The following is a 17,820-nucleotide window of genomic DNA, read 5'->3' on the forward strand; positions in this document are numbered from 1 at the left end:
TGAGTGGCTCTATCAAACCTCCCTGCCAGGATATTGGTGCCCCTCCAGTTTAGGTACAACCTGTCCTTCTCATACTGGTTCCACCCACTCCAGAAGATATCCCGGTGATCCACATGCATGAAGCCTTCCCTCCTACACCAGCTCTTTACCATGTATTTAACTGTACTGTCTTCCTGTTTCTCACCTCTCTGGTGTGTGGTGCTGGGAGTAATCCCAACATTGCAACCGTAGAATTCCTGTTTTTCAAATTCCTGCTGAACTCCCTGAATTCCCTTTGCAGGACTTTCCCATCTATGCTGTTAGTACCAATATGGACAACGCCCTTTGGCTGTTTTTCTTCCCTTTTGAGAATGTCCTGTGCCCACTTAGAAACATTATTTACGCTGACACCTGGAGGCATCACACCATCATGGAGTCTCACTTGCAGCCATAGAACTACTTACCTGTGCCTTGGCTATAGAGTCCTGTATTTCTACTGCACTTTGACCCTCCCTGCTATACTACAGAGCCAGCTGTACTTGTTAAAGAGGGGGATAGCCACAGGACACTCCTGCACTGTATGCCTGCCCCTTCTAGTGGTCACCCATCCCTCGACCTGAACCTTTGGGTATGACCATGTTTCTAAACCTCCTGTCTATGATGCTTTCTGCCTCCTGCCTGCTCCTAAGTGTGGCCATCTGCTGCTCCAACTGATCCATGTGGTCTGACAGGAAGCTGCAATTGGACACACTTTTTGCAAATGTAGTTATCAGGGACATTTGAACTGACTGATTTCCCACAATCCTCAGGAGAAGCATGCTATCCCTCTGTTTGCCTTTTTTTTATCCTCTCGGAATTAAAATTAAAAATAGATTTCTATAAGTTTACGGTTAACACGATGATTTGTAGTGGTAGATTCTCACAAAAAACATACTACTCTATAAACAAAAGTCCAAGTACTATTCTGAATCCCAGGCCTGTACCGCCCCACCACTCAATCCCACTAGGCCCGAAATGCCCCGCCCTTGAGTTTTTACCTGCTCCAGACATTGCCTCCTTCCCCCCAGTCTCTCTGGTTCCAGTTCCTGGCTGCTGATCATACTAAGGCTGCTACTTGAAACTAGCAGTCATCGTGTCATAGAGTCCTCTCCATGGTGACTGCAGCAACTTCTCTCCACCTTTTATTTTATTTCATAAATATGTCTTATTCATACAAATACATTTAAGTATATTCAGTCACAAACACAGTTTGGTGCAGGAGCCTCTAAGGAAATAAGCAAATATTGGTGTTTGACTCTATCCAATAAACAAACCAAGACAATATTCACATGTGTTGAGGTACCAGAGGGTCCAAAAGCTGAACAGACTCCTATTTAACTTTGGCAGAAAGACTTTAGAAGGTGGTCTTTCTCCACTACACCTTGGCAGGAGCTGCCCTAAGCTTGAGTGGATACCTCAGCACATAGTACTGGACCTTGGAATGTGCCAGTCTGCAACACTTAAGGTCAAGGTCAACTCCTGGTCTCAGAATCCTCCTTGGTCGCTTCTCACCAGCACCCTCAGCTGGACTCTCTTCCTGCTGTTGAGCACAAAGTCCTCTGTGATACCCTTCTCCATTGTGGTGACTGAGCCAACTTCTCTCAGAATCCTTATCAGTTGCTTCACACTGGCTCCCTCTGAATGTATTCAGTGTTTGAGAATGGGAGGTCTTAGATGCTGAAACTGTGTCCTCCAGTTCCAAATTCCCTCCCATGAGGAAGCATTCTCTCAGGATTTATGTGTCAAGTTCCTCAGCATCTTAGGAACAAATTGCTGCAGATGCTGGAATCCACACTGAAGACAAAACATGCTGGAGGTCATAGCAGGTCAGGCAGCATCCATAGAGAGAGAGAGTGCAAGCTAATTTTTCGGTTCCAGATGACTCTTCATGAGAGCTCTGACCAATCCTGTCAGCACTTTGTATGTTTCAGTAAGATCGCTCTCGTTCCCCTCAGAATTAAAGGGTTGCCCCAAGCTTTAATACTGATGCTCAACTTTGTTTGAGTTAACAGGGAGAAATAGTTTCCAAGAGGGCCAGTAATCAAAGTGACTGATTTCAGGACTTAGTGAAGATGAAGAAAAATCTCCACAGAGTGAGTTATTAGAGGCTGGAAGATGTTGCCTGAGAGAATGCTGAAAGCAGATTCATTAGGAACATTCAAAAAGGAATTGTACAAAAAGTTTAGGGCGAGCATTTACTAGGCTGTATGGAAAGAATGGGGATGCAAGTCTGCAGTCATTATGTTGTTCTTTAAAAGGGTTGTCCCAGACACATTGGGCTGAATGGCCTTCTTCTGTGCTTTATGATTCTATGATCCAATCCTTTGCATGTTTCGTCAAAAGTAACTTGACCCAGTAACCTGTAAGTATTGATTCTGTTGTGTGTGTGAGACACCCCTGATGTTAAATTAGGGTTGGTTTTTTTTGTGTGTTTTTATTTGTAATTGGGATTGTGGTGCAACACAGGTAAGTTGAAATTTGTAGCCCAGTCCTGATTCATCTGATAGTATTAAGGGTCAGAGGCAAAGAAACTGCAGATGCTGGAATCAAATGTAGACAAGCAGGAGGTTATAAGAGCCCAGCAAGCCAGGCAGCATCAGGAGGTGGAGAAGTCGATGTTCCAGGTGTAACCCTTCTTCAGGACTGGCGGTGGGTGTCAGGGGGGCTGCAGATAAAGGTGGAGAGGGGAAGGGTTTTGGGTGGGGAGAGGGACGGGGTGGTGAGGTAAGCATAGGTGAACACAGGTAGAGGGTGCGATCTGATTGATCGATGGGAGGGATGAATCCAGTTGGTGGCTGGAAGGAAGGGTCAGTTGGTGGAATGGAAGGGAGGGGGAGGGGGCTGGGAAGGGAGTCAGGGGATGGGAAGGGAGGTTATTTGAAATTGGCGAACTCAGTGTAGGCTGTAGGCTGCCCAGGCAGAAGATAAGGTGTTGTTCTTCCAGTTGGCTCTCTGATTTGCTGTGGCAATTGAAGAGGAAGGATGGCGAGGGAGTCGGAGAGGGAATTGAAATGGCTGGTGTCACATGTAGTCCAGAACTGGTCACGGTAGCAGGATTCCATTGCAGTTCAACATCAGTAAATCACATTTGTTTTGAATGCCAAACTTTTCAAGGTAGTTCACTGGTATGAGGCAACAGGCACAGACAAACTGGGCTGAATGGCTTCCTGACATGCTACAGCCATTGCAAGATTCAGAAATGATTGGATTTATTGAATCCAGTTCTACATTTGCCCCTCTTAGAAAGGCTACGAGTTCCACAGTTATATTTGTGAAATGTTCCAGGAGGGAATGAGAGGAAGAATAACAGGACGATGAGAAAATAATCCACCATCTGGAATTTGCAAGTATGGCCTTACAACATATACAGCAAAAACTCTCCTTAAATACTCTGCTGATGGATTTTATTTTGTGGATAAAAGGCACCTTGAATGTGTGACCTCTGACTGATCCTTTAAAAATCCACTGCAATACTTTTGTAAAAGTCAATAAAAATTGAGATGCAAAACATAAGTGGAGGAAAGAAAAAGAAATAAACATATGTTTGCCAAAAAATCTAAAGGCATGGATCAGTAACGGCTAAATAAGGTTTAATAATTTGTCCCTTTTTTTCTCCCACTGTTTTATTGACTAGTGTGACTAGGGCCCTGGGTGTGATGAATGATTCAATCAACAGAATTCAATTGAGACACTGCACTTAAGACTTTGAAAGTGTTTAGGCCTTGACTGAATTAAGGAAGTGACAGCTTATTTACTTATTTATCGAGACAAGGAGCATGATAAATCAGATTGGCCGCACCCCTCAGAATATTGAGTACATCGCTTGCCGGAACCTTCACAATGAATGTGTGTGTTCGGGCGAGTCCATTACCAAGGCATGTTCATACTGGTACTGTCTATACCTCTGAGACTGGGGCCTGGGTTCAAGTGCTACATGGTCCAGAGGTACCAGAACATAAGAACTCTGAGCTGGAGTGGGCATTTTAGTCCCTTTGAGTCTGTACTTCCATTTAATAGATCCCGGCTGATTTAATCTCAGCCTCAGCCTCACTTTTCTGTCAGTTCTCCATAATCCTTTAACCTATTGCTAATTTCAAAATCTGTCTACCTCCACTAAATTTGTTCACTGTTCTGATGTCCACCGCTTTCTGGAGTTGTGAACTTCATAGATTCATGGCCCTTTGAGAGAAGTAATTTTTCTTCCACAGATCTCTCTCTACAGGTGTTGCCAGACCAGCTGAGATTTTCCAGCAGCTCCTGTTTTTGTTTCTGATTTCTAACATCCCCATCCCTGTTTTAAATCTGCTAAACCTTATCCGTAATCATTGACCTCTCATTCTAGATTGCCCCATCAGGGGGAATAGCCTCTCTTCATCTACTTCGTCAGTCCTCTTTAGCATCCTATATACCTCAATTAGATCTCCTCTCATTCTTCTAGACTCCAGAGAGTATAGGCCTAAACTGCTTAATCTCTCCTCATTCGACAAGTCTTTCACATTTGGAATTAGTGGAGTGAAATGTCTGAACAGGTTCATGACAAGTATCTATGGTGATGGGGCTGCAGTAAGTGAGCGAGTTGGTGCTATTTTGCTCTCATACAGTAGGAGGTGCTCTTTCATACTTTTGCTTTATGGGACACTCCTTCACATTGGAACATGAGAAAATGCTTGTTCTTTCCCAAACAGAACTCTATCGCCCATCGGGTGTTTTTTCCCAGATGGCCACTTCTTTGAGACTCCAATACAGCCAGTTCTGCTGTAAAGTGTGTTTCTTCAATGCAATTTGGCTTTAACACGATTGAAGAATTTAGACTGTTGTTTGTAGAATGTGAATTTTTCTCACCTGTATTGGTTATAACGTGATTCCGGCCCCATTAGTTTAAATGCCACACTGATATCACACAAGAACAGAACTATTGCGTTATATCAGAACTGACTGTATTTGTTGAAAATAATTGTTTATAAAAGCTTCCCCACCATGAAAGTTAAGCCAACTGGTCTGTAATGTCTGGGTTTATCCTTACAACCTTTTCTGAACAAGGGCTTCATCTTGGCAATTCTTTGCACCTCTCCTGAGTATAGTGATTATGGCCAATGTCCCTGCAATTTCCTCTCTCACATCCTTCAATACCTTTGGATGCATTGTATCCTGCCATGGTACTAGACAGTTCTATCTGACACATCTTCCTTATCAGTGTTGAACCATTCTAGTGATGTAACTTCCTCCTCTTTACTCATGGCCTGGGTAGCATTTGTCTCCTTGCTGAAGACTGATGCAAAATATTCATTGATACCTCATCCATGCCTTCAGCCTCGATGTGTAAATTCCAGTTTTGAACTCGAATGGGCCATTCCTCCTTCTGATACTCTTTTACTATGTATATGTCTATTGAAGACTTTAGGATTGTCCTTTATGTTGGCTGCTAGTCTTTATTCATAATTTCTCTTTGCTTCTCTAATATACTGTTCTCACCTCTGCTGTGAACCTTCTGTGTCCCTCTTGGTCCTCAATTGTATTTTCTATCTGATACCTGTAACTAGTACAGTTTTTTAAAAAAATAGCTTAATTTCCATCTTCTTTGTCATCCAGGAAGCTCTGGATTTGTTTGTTCCATTCCAAGGGATTATGCCTTGACTGCTCTTCACCCATCTCCTCGTGGAAGGTAGTACATTGCTCAGATACAGTTTTATGCACCAACCTGTCATTCCAGTCAATCCAGCCCAGCTCCCTTCTTGCCCTCTTGACATTATTTCCAACCAAGTGATTTTTCTTACTATGGATTGATCATTGACATTCTCCACCAAGCAAGGCGTGTAGTCAAGGAGTTGTGCAGTGATGCAGAATCGAGTTTAAAATCAGATCAGCTGTGATCTTTTGAATGGTGGAGCAGACTGGAAGTGCTAAGTGACCTATTATCGTTCCTTTTTTGTGTGTTGTAATGGTAGGGTCCTGAGGAGTGTGGCTGAACAAAGTGACCTTGGAGTGCAGGTTCATAGCTTCTTGAAAGTCGAGTCACAGTTAGATAGGATAGTGAAGAAGGCGTTTGGTACTTTATTAGTCAGTATACTGAGAACAGAACAACCTCGGATATCTGGACATTAATTGTCCCGCAAAAACGTTATTCATTATCCGAACAATCAGTTATCCGAACAAAATACTCCCCGCCCATCTCGTTCGGATAATCGAGGTTGTTCTGTTTAGGAGCTGGGATGTCATGTTGCAGCCACACAGGACATTTGATTAGACTACCTTTGGAATCCTGCATTCAATTCTGGTCTGAAAATGTGTTGCTGGAAAAGCGCAGCAGGTCAGGCAGCATCCAAGGAACAGGAGAATCGACGTTTCGGGCATCAGCCCTTCTTCAGGAATGAGGAAAGTGTGTCCAGCTGGCTAAGATAAAAGGTAGGGAGGAGGGACTTGGGGGAGGGGTGTTGGGAATGCGATAGGTGGAGGGAGGTCAAGGTGAGGGTGAGAGGCCGGAGTGGGGGTGGGGCGGAGAGGTCAGGAAGAAGATTGCAGGTTAGGGAGGCGGTGCTGAGTTCGAGGGATTTGACTGAGACAAGGTGGGGGGAAGGGGGGAAATGAGGAAACTGGAGAAATCTGAGTTCATCCCTTGTGGTTGGAGGGTTCCCAGGCGGAAGATGAGGCGCTCTTCCTCCAACTGTCGTGTTGCCATGGTCTGGCGATGGAGGAGTCCAAGGACCTGCATGTCTTTGGTGGAGTGGGAGGGGGAGTTGAAGTGTTGGGCCACGGGGTAGTTGGGTTGGTTGGTCCGGGTGTCCCAAAGGTGTTCTCTGAAACGTTCCGCAAGTAGGCGGCCTGTCTCCACAATATAGAGGAGGCCACATCGGGTGCAGCGGATGCAATAGATGATGTGTGTGGAGGTGCAGGTGAATTTGTGGCGAATATGGAAGTGTTCCTTGGGGCCTTGGAGGGAAGTAAGGGGGGAGGTGTGGGCGCAAGTTTTGCATTTCTTGCGGTTGCAGGGGAAAGTGCCGGAGTGGAGGTTGGGTTGGTGGAGGGTGTGGACCTGACGAGGGAGTCACGGAGGGAGTGGTCTTTTCGGACCACTTCCGCCTGGGAACCCTCCAACCACAAGGGATGAACTCAGATTTCTCCAGTTTCCTCATTTCCCCCCCTCCCCCCACCTTGTCTCAGTCAAATCCCTCGAACTCAGCACCGCCTTCCTAACCTGCAATCTTCTTCCTGACCTCTCCGCACCCACCCCACTCCGGCCTATCACCCTCACCTTAACCACCCTCCACCTATCACATTCCCAACGCCCCTCTCCCAAGCTTCTCCTCCCTACCTTTTATCTTAGCCTGCTGGACACACTTTCCTCATTCCTGAAGAAGGGCTGATGCCCGAAACGTCGATTCTCCTGTTCCTTGGATGCTGCCTGAACTGCTGCGCTTTTCCAGCAACACATTTTCAGCTCTGATCTCCAGCATCTGCAGTCCTCATTTTCTCCTTCAATTCTGGTCTCCCTGCAATAGGAAAGATATTGTTAAACTTGAAAGGGTGCAAAAAAGATTTACAAGGATGTTGCCAGGGTTGGAGGGTTTGAGCTACCGGGAGAGGCTGAATAGGCTGGGGCTGCTTTCCCTGGAGCGTCGGAGGATATGGGGTAACCTTAGGTTTATAAAAACATGAGATTCCCAGGGTAGGGGAATCGAAAACCAGAGGACATAGGTTTAAGGTGAGAGGGGAAACACTTAAAATGGACCTAAGGGGCAACGTTTTCACACAGAGGGTGGTGTTTGCATGGAATGAGCTGCCAGAGGAAGTGGTGGAGGCTGGTACAATTGCAACATTTAAAAGGTATCTGAACGGGTACGTGAATAGGAAATGTTTAGAGGGATATGGGCCAAATGCTGGCAAAGGGGATCGGGTCAGTTTAGGGAGTCTGGTTCACATGGACAAATTGGACCGAAGGGTCTCTTTCAGTGCTGTATATCCCTATGACTCTATGACTCTGTGTGTTAGGAGACTAACACTGTGCACAATAGTCCAAGTCTCACCAAGACTCTATACTCTGGTACTCAAATCATCCTGTAATAACTGCTCACATGTCATTTACCTTTTTAATAGCGTGCTGAGTCTGCATGTTAACTTCCATTAACTCATGAATAAGAACACCCAGGTCACTTTGAAGTTAAACACACCCCATCCTCTCACCATTTAAGGAATACTTTATGTTTCTGATTTCCTCGAGGGGTTGAGCTGTGGGGAGAGGCTGAACAGGCTGGGTCTGTTTTCCCTTGAGTGTCGGAGGCTGACCTTTTCGAGGTTTATAAAACCTATGAGGGTAATGGATAGGGTATATAGACAAGGTCTTTTCCATGGGGTAGGGGAATCTAGACCTAGAGGACATAGGTTTAAGGTGAGGGGGAAAAGATTTAAAAGGGGCAACTTTTTCACACAGAGGGTGGTGCATGTATGGAATGAGGTGCCAAACGAAGTGATAATGGTTGTTACAATAACAACATTTAAAAGGCATCTGGATGGGTGTATGAATAGGAAGGGTTTAGAGTGATATGGGACAAGTGCTGGCAAATGGGACCAGTTTGGGTTAGGATATCTGGCCAGCATGGATGATTTGGACCAAAGGGTCTGTTTCCATGCTGTACATTCCTATGACTCTATGACCTCATATTTGTAGCAGGATGCCGTGGGTGGTCAGGACATGCTGTGCACTGGTGAAAGGAGATCAGCACTTGACATATTCCATTGATTAGTAACTCTTCTGATATCGAGTCAAAGAGCTACCATTCAAGAGGACAGTGTCAAGTTGGAAGGTTGGGACTGGTATGACTGGGGGGATGGGAAATGGGGCAACTAGTGAAATTCACATTAATCCCTTGTAGTTGGAGGGTCCCAAGGAGGAAGATGAGGCATTCATCTTCCAAGCGTTGGGTGGTTAGGGTTGGTGATGGAGGAGGTTTAGGACCTGCATGTCCTTGGCAGAGTGGTAGGGGGAGTTAAAGTGTTCAGCCACAGGGTGATGGGTTTGGTTAGTGTGGGTGTCCCAGAGATGTTCTCTGAAGCAATCTGCAAGTTGACGTCCTGTCTTCCCAACGTAGAGGAGTCCACATTGGGTGCAATGGATACAGTAGATGACATGAGTGGAAGCACAGGTGAATTTCTGTCGGATGTGGAAGGATCATTTGGGGCTAAACTCTTTTGATGTGCCAAGAAAGCTAGAAAATCCTTACAAGGAACCTCCCAAGATGTGAATACTGTGTGATGTTGTTTCAGTGGACTGAACATACAGCATTTGTCCCAGTTGGCACAGTGGCTTAGTTGTCCTCACTGCGACCTCACAGCTCCAGAGACTCTAGCTTGATCCCAGCTTTGGGTACCTGTGTGGAGTTTGCACATTCTCCCCATGTCAACATCAGTTTCTTTTGGGTGTTCTGGTCTCCTCCCACTGTCCAAAGATGTGCAGTTTAGGTGGATTAGCCATGCTAAATTGCTCCATAGTCTCCAGGGATGTGAAGGTTGGATGGATGAGCCATGGGAAATGCAAGGTTACGGAGATAGGGTGAATCTGGGTGGGATGCTGTTCAGAGGGTCAGTGTGGCTTCGATGGGCCAAATGGCCTGCTTCCATACTGTAGGGATTCTATGACTATACAAGATTATATCTCCATATACGGAGTGTATCATTTGGAGAGGTTTGTGTCAAAAGAAAATTCCAAGGCCATTAGAAAAGTGGGATATCTGTCAGAGTCACATTTAAAGATCATGCGTTTCGAAAAGATTCAAACACTTGTGATTTCAATCTTTGAGAATGATCTTCAACCTCAGTGGCTATTTATGGTAAAGTGCTCTGAAGTTTCTCAGTTGTATTTCGAGCATCAATAAAGTGATTCAGTGCTGATGTATGAAAAGATTTTATCCACATAAATAACATTTCAATGCCAAAAGAGAAATAAATTCTTCACATTGTATTCCATTTGCCAAATATTTGCACTTAGATCTCCAAATTCCCTCGTAGTGCCTTTGCATCCTCCTCACAACTCCCACTTCCACTTTGTTTTGTTCCATCTGCAACTTGGTAATTTGACATTGATAGAGACTATAAATACCTGACACATTTGTCACTCAGTGAATAAAACTGTGGACTTTCCAACTGATGCTTACATTGTGAGGATGATGAAAAGTGAAGTAGATGGCCCAAACTCAAATTCCTCTGTTCTCCTGAGTTTCCCCAATGTCCTTGTGCCTGCCATAGACTTCTAAGGGGGTTGGTTAGCTCAGTTGGTTGGATGGCTAATTTGTGATGTTGAGTGTTCGATTCCCATATCAGCTCACGTTATCAAAAAGGACTCTCCTTCTCAACCTCTCCCTCTCACCTGAAAGATGGTGACCTTCAGGTTAAACCACCACCAGGTTGTCTCTCTCTAATGAGAAAGCAGCCCTATGGCCTGTGCCGTAAATTGCTTTCACTTTAACAGTGGTAGCTGTTAGGTGAGACAGAGGGTCTCCTCCATCACTTTTACCATTGGACACCCCGACCCCACAAGGTCTGTCCCTACAAATATTCCATTCCCCCCCCAGCCTCTCCTTCAACACTCCTACCCATCACTCGGAGCCTCATCTTTCTTCCTCATCCCAATCCAAGAACACCACACTGACAGTCACATTCTGCGCTGTCTTCTGTAAGGTGTCAGGCTGGTACCTGACTCATTCACTGACTCAACTTTTAAACCCGACGAATACATGGGTCCTGAGGCTGTCAAGGTGTATACTCTGGGGTCTGCTTGTCGCTTCGAACACTGCTGAGGCTGCAGGGGGCGAGTGGTCGATCAGGGTGAGGTGGGACATTTTAGAGCACCGAACGACTGAGGGCTGGCCTGCATCTGCTGGGGGTGTGTATGTCACTGTCTGTTCGCATAGCGGGAAGGCAACCCATGCCGTCCTAAAATTCCTGGCCTCTTCAGGTCACCTTTGTTTTTTCTAAACCCAAGGGAATACAGGCTGAGTCTGCTCAGGGTGACAACTGGAGATGATGTCAAGTGAAAGTTTGCATTCAACTCTAGGCATTGAAATCTACTGACTCCCATCTCACAGCAATGTTGGATCGCTGAGCCAAGCTGGCAGTGAGGGGAAGGTCACACTGGACTGAACAGCCATCTGCGGACTGAGAGTGGAAGAGAATCACCCTCATCTGTGAGGGAGCGCCAATGATGAGGGAAAAGGAGAACATCTGGAAGAAAGCAGGGTGGAGAGAGAGGTGGAAGGAGCAGGGATAATAAATCAGAGTGCAGAAACATGGGGAGTGTAATCCCAGTTCTCAAAGAGTTTCCTCAGCACAGACACAATACATTGATTCCAGGAACTCTTGAACTGTCTTGTTGAAGCATTTAATGAAGCAGAAATTTGCAGGAGGCATTTTGGAAGGTTAAAAGGGGTAATTAGGATGTATGGCACCTGCTGAGCTACATATGACAGCTGTCATATTACAAACCTATTTTGATAACATGTGGAGGAAATTGATCAAAATCTTGAGATTGTATTTCTTATTTCTGCATTGTCCCTACATCACTGATTCTCAGTAGCAGCAGTGTGTACCATCTACACGATGCACTGCAGAAATTCACCAAAAATCCTCAGACAGCACCTTCCAAAACCATGACCACTTCCATCTAGAAGGACAAGAGCAGCAGATACGTGGGAAAACCACCACCTTCAAATTCCCCTCACCATCCCGACTTGGAAATGTATCGCTCTTCCCTCAGTGTTGTTAGGCCAAAATCCTGGAATTCCCTCCCTAACAGCATTATGAGCCCACCTACAGCACATGAAGTGTAACGGTTTAAGGAGGCAGCTCACCATCACTTTCTCAATAGCAACAAGAATGGGCAATAAATGCTGCCTGAGCCAGCAACGCTCACATCTCATAAGTGAGTAAATAAATAACCCCATATGGCATTACCACTCACTAACCGCTTCAAGCCTTGAGAACCCTCCCTTTATCTATAAACTCCTCAAATCTTACCCTTGTCCATCTTGTCTGCATCCTGGCCTTTCGTTTCATGTCCTGTGCAGCAGTACAGCAGCTGAGTAGGCCTCAGGCTCTGATATTCTCTCCCTGAATTTTCCTACCTTTTTCTCCTACTTTAAGATCATGTTTAAAGGAGAAACCTTTGGCTAAGCTTGTGATCTCCTTCTTGACTCATGGCCAATACTTTTGTTGGAGTTCACTCCTGCAAAGTGAGTCATAGAGAACTACAGTACAGAAATTCAAACAATGAAATCTGCCCTGTTCAAAGGCAATGGCCTACCTATTCTAATGCCGTTTTCCAGCAGAAAACAGCTTCTTCTTTTCGTGCATTCAGTGTACTCGGGCCAGGCATGTAGAATTTTCTGTGATTTTTCTGATCTTTCTGCTGTGGTATGCAATTTTGCTCTCTTATATTAGCTGAACCGAGAATGAAATTTAAATTGAAAATCAGCTGCAACTATTTTACGAGTATGTTGTCAAGAATGGGACATCGATCATAAAAATGTTCCATTCTCTCTCTATCTCTCACTCTCTCGCTTTCTTCCTCTCTCTGTATCTATGATGCTATGTAGTAAATTTGCAGAAGGCTAATTGGGAATTACATTAGCAGAACAGAGGCAACGACAAATGACTTTATATTAAAGCTAGGCCCTCGTGCTTTTAACAGGAGACACATATATATCATGCGATTAAAATTGTATTGTTGATATGAGAGGAACATTCAATCAATGGTTCATTTTCCTTCAATTTTTGCATAGTGCTCACTCTCTCTATTGACCTGGTCTTCTGAGATAGAAGTTACTGGGAACAGGTCCCACTGCAGAGTCTTGAGAATATAATTAATGACTGACCCTCCACTGTAACACTTAGACAGGTGACGTTACACCACGTTCCTGTCTGCCATCTCAGAGAGAAATGAGGAAGAAGGGTTGCCAATTTTAGACTGAGATAAGGAAGAATTTCTTCTCTGAGTGTTTGAGAGTCTTTGGAAATCCTTGCCACTGAGGGGCATGGTGGCAGAGCCCTTGATCAGTCGGGGAATCAAAGATTACGGAGAAAGGATGGGATAGGAAGAATATCGGATCGGCCACGATCCTGTTGACTGGTGGAGCAGGTTCGAGGGGCTGAACAGCCTACACCTGTTCCTTTTTTATTCAGGATGAGAGTGTCACTGGGTAAGCTAACATTTATTGTCCATCGTTGATTGCCCAGAGGTCAGTTAAAAGTCAACCACACACCACTGTGGTGTCTAGAGTCACATGTAGGCCAGACCAGGTAAAGGTGACAGTTTTGTTCCCTAAAGGACATTCATGAACCAGATGGGTTTTTCTGACAATCGACAATGGATTCGTGGTCACCAGACCTCTCTTGGATTCAAATTCCACTTTCTGTTATGGTGGGATTCGAACCCAGGTCCCAGAGCGTTTGCAGGGTCACAGCTGAGTCCTTTTTGTGTTCACATTGGCTGCTGCATTTCTGATGTGAAATCAGCTAACAAGTGAATCACTGCCTGTGGAGTGCTTTGGACTGAGACCATGCAAGGTTCTATAGAAATCACAAGATCTTCTTTCTTCCACCATTCACTCCCCTGTACATTGGACACACCGTGATACCACAACACAATTCTGGTCACCCTGCTATAGTAGGGATGTTGCTAAACAAGAAAGGGTGCATGAAAAAAAAAATTACATGGATGTTGCCAGGACTGGAGGGTTTGATTATAAAGACAGGCTGGATAAGTGACAGTGTTTTTCCCTGGAGCATTATTGGAAGCTGAGGGATGAGTTACAGAGGTTTATAAAATCATGAGGGACATAATAAAGTGATTCGCCAAAGTCTTTCTCCCAGGGTATGGGAGTTCAAAACTGGAAGGCATGGGTTTAAGGTGGGAGGGGAAAGATTTAAAAGGGACCCGAAGGGCAACCTTTTCTTACAGAGAAATATGTGTAAGTGGAATGAGCCACCAGATGAAACGGTAAAGCTGGGTACAGTTACAACATTTAAAAGATATTTAAACTGGCACATGGATAGGAAAGGTTTAGAGGGATATTGGCCAAACACAGACAAATGGGACTAGTTCAGTTTAGGAACTAGCATGGATGAGTCGGGCAGAAGGGTCTGTTTCTGTACGATCTAATTCAATGCTACAGGTTAAACCATAGGCTGTGACTTGACACAAAGTTTTGAGAGATGCTGTGCTTCATAGTATTTTACATGATGAGTAACTCTCAATATGCCCTAAGTCACCAAGATTAATCAATGGGATTCATTGACTGACTTTTTGTTCTCATTTGACAGACCTTTACAACAGATGTAACAGAGCTCCTCCTGTGGGTGATGTGGTAGCTGTACTCAAATCAAAATCTGGCTTTCTTTCTGCCATGTTCCTGAAGAATATTGCATTTTTTTTTTGGCAATCTGGAGGCTTCCAAGATTTAAGTCCACATTTTCAGATTGGCAAATGCTAGATGTGAGGGTGTCTGGACTGTGGGTTTAATTGCCATCTCCCTCAATAACATGAGCCGAGCTGTTGCTCAGAGGTTTTTGTCTGTAAAGTCGGAACCTGTAGGCTTCCAACTCATGAGCAAGTGTGCTGAGAACAGAACCTAGCAGATGGATGAGTGCTGACTAATTTTTGTTGCAATATTCAATTTGATATCAATTTAAATTTTGCATGAATTTTTAAAATTCATTTTGAATTAATTTAGATTCACGCACTGGTGCTTAAATGTGATATCCAATCTCGTTTCTCCATTATGCCTCTAACCCACGACTGTTCATTTTGTATTCCTGCTGCTTATTCCCATCCTTAGTCTAACAATGTTGCTTTTATTCATATGCGATTTATCAGCTCTGCTTCATCCAGATTGCTCTATTCTTTAACCAGAGTTTGATTATCAGTAGTGGAGGTGCCAGCGCAGTGAAAATCTGCATGCAGTGCGGGTAGCAGTCTCAATGCAACACAGGGAAGAGAACAAATTTCTCAAGGTTAGCAATCCAAACTAAAACAAAAGCCAGAAAAAGGATTGCCGTTGCTCAGCCACCAGGGCACCTCATTCAGCACTGGCATACTGGGTGAGATGCAATCCCCTCTACCTTTTTTGTCTCATACGTTTGATCTGCAGCAACAGTTTTGATGGTTCCCCCTTATGTCCTTGAGAACTTAGTGAGATGGGGGTAGAATCCCTACAGTGTGCAACAGGCCATTCAGCCCGACAAGTCCACACCAACCCTCCAAAGAGGGTCCACTCAGATCTGATCCCCTACCCTACTACTCCCCATTTACCCCTAACTCAATCTACACATCCCTGGACACTATGGGCAATTTAGTGTGGCTAATTCACCTAACCTGCACATCTTCAGATTGCGGGAGGAATCCCACGCAGACATGGGGAGAGCGTGCAAACTCCACACACAAGGTCGCCCAAGGCTGGAATTGAACCCGGGTCCTTGGTGCTATGAGGCAGCAGTGCTAACCACTGAGCTACTGTGAGCACTGCTTGCCTGGGCTGGTAATAAATGCTCGAGCCTCATAATATTCTCCGAATGTAAACAAAGAAGCCATCTTCAGGCACTCCAATTAAGAGCAGACAGGTTGGAAACCTGAATGGAACAGAGATTTACTGAAACACATTTGGTAAGATTTTGAGGAGACTTTCAAGGGTAAGAAGAGGGGTGATATGGCCATGACAGGATGAAGTCTGTAACAGTTAGAGTAAAATCGCAGGCCAGAAAAGATAGAGGATGGGATAGTGTAGGGAATGGACTGAGGTGTAAGGCTGGAATGGTTGGAGTGGGAGATGATTGAAGAAGGATTTATAAACCATGGTACAACTATTGACATTTGGGTGACTAGACAGCCAGTTAAAATCCAGAAAGGGTGGGGCTGAGGGACAGCAAGGACTTCATCACATGAAGTCAAAGCCATGTTTCCCTCATCTCATCTCGACTCACAGCCATATAGAATTTCTCCATAATCAGACTGACCACTGATTAGCAGTGGGACAGCAGGGGTTCAAAGAGGGTGGTTGATATGGTGGGCAATATCACTTGATTAGAAAGGCAGAGGCTGGTGGATGTGGGTTCATGGCAGATGGTGGAATTTGCAGTCAATCCATTGTCGAGTGTCACAATATCCCATCTGGCTCAGTATTGTCCTTTAAGCCTACATGTGACTCCAGACCCACAGCAATATGGTTGACACTTAACTACCCTCTGGGCAATTAGGGATGGACAAAAATTGCTGGCCTAGCCCTCATCTTGCCCTCATCCCATGAATGAATTACTCCCCCTGATTGTCACAAAATCTCGGTGGCTACACAAATACTCTTCAAGGAAGGAAATTAGCCATCTTGTGTGATCTACATGTGGCTTCAAATCCAAATGTTGGCTTCTCACTGGCCTCCAAGGCACTCGGTTCAAGGACAAGAGCCATGGGTCGCGATTATTGGGATCACCTGTGATACCCACTCCCATGAATAGAAAGCTGCGATGGAGCAGTGCCAATCTCCAATTTGCTTAACACCTCTACCAATGACTGATCTGTTGAGAATGTTGCAAGAGCTAATCTAAAACTTGTTGTTGATGTATTGTCTGGGATTTCTCATTGTTTTTTGAGTCTACTTTTCCTTTTCTGCTTGATCTTGTTCTGCCACTTACACCAAGAGTTAAATTCAACCATTGCTATCCATTCCAAAAATAAATTACAGGAAACTTTACAGAAGGCCGAACAAAGAGTGCCTTGGTTCTCAGCATTTTATACAAAACCAGCCAGTTCATTATCCTAAAACTCCCTTGCCCAAAGAGTCAGCTCACTCTCTCTTTGGGGGTTCAGATTTCACTCTGATCCATGTGATCCAGATTCAGACTCCCACGAGGGGAGTGGAAATGCTAAATTCCCATAGGTACCTTCCTCAGGATGTGGCGATATGTCAAAGTCCTGTCGACCCTGTCAGGAAGATTCTATGGCTTATTCCAGTTGGAGCATGGGAATCCTCCCCATGTCCTGATTCGTCCTTCTCCTGCGATCAATAGCACAAAAGGTAAACATAGAGAATGCTGGAGAAACTCAGCAGGTCTGGCAGTTTCTGCGGAGAATCCTGTAAGACTCCTCTTCAGAACAGAGTGATATCAGACTCGAAACGTTAACTCTGTTTCTCTCTCCTTGGGTGCTGCCCAACCTGCTGAGTTTCGCCAGCATTCTCTGGGTTTGTTTCTGATTTCCGCAGTATTCTGCTTTTGACATGAAAAGGTAGGTTGTCTGGTCCCCACATGTCCTAGTTTGTAGAAACTTGCATTGAAACTGAGTACTATGGAACTGAGGTTCAAAAAGAACTGAATTGATGAAAATGTATTTCTAAATGTCCTGTGGGGCTTTTCGACATGTCAGCCAGTCGCCCGTCTATGTCAGAGAGAATTCCATCAGCTGTGGTACCCCTGTGTGTGGTTGAGTATTGTGCAAAATTCTCCCCCCTCATCTCAGTTACACAGGGACAGGTTGGGGTGAAGGATTCAATTGGGGAGAGGAATATTAACGCGGCTTAGTCTCATCCAAACATTGCCTTTCTTTCTTGCAGCAATGGACATTACCGACATTTTGAAAGGCAAGGCGGAAAGTGATGAGGACAAACACCATTTTATTCCCTTTCAACAGTAAGTATAAACTTATATTGTCTTCATGTTGTCCAGGCAGTTCCTTGTAGTAAACAGAGTCGAGAGTGTGGTGCTGGAAAAACACAGCAGGTCAGGCAGCATCCGAGGAGCAGGAGCATTGACTTTTCAGGCATGAGCCCT

The 17,820-nt window shown here is 44.8% G+C and overlaps 1 protein-coding gene across 2 annotated transcripts in view; it reads left to right on the plus strand.

Annotated features, from left to right (window-relative positions):
- The window catches only part of LOC140481344 (dedicator of cytokinesis protein 2-like), a 1,260,160-nt gene that overhangs the window by 197,199 nt on the left and 1,045,141 nt on the right, over window positions 1-17,820 (plus strand). For both annotated transcript variants that reach the window (XM_072577382.1, XM_072577391.1), the window contains exon 11: window positions 17,604-17,679. In XM_072577382.1, coding sequence (XP_072433483.1) covers window positions 17,604-17,679 — 76 coding nt within the window. The remainder of the gene's footprint in view (window positions 1-17,603; window positions 17,680-17,820) is intronic.

The sequence above is a fragment of the Chiloscyllium punctatum genome, chromosome 1 (assembly GCF_047496795.1).
Source record: "Chiloscyllium punctatum isolate Juve2018m chromosome 1, sChiPun1.3, whole genome shotgun sequence".
NCBI lineage: Eukaryota > Metazoa > Chordata > Chondrichthyes > Orectolobiformes > Hemiscylliidae > Chiloscyllium > Chiloscyllium punctatum.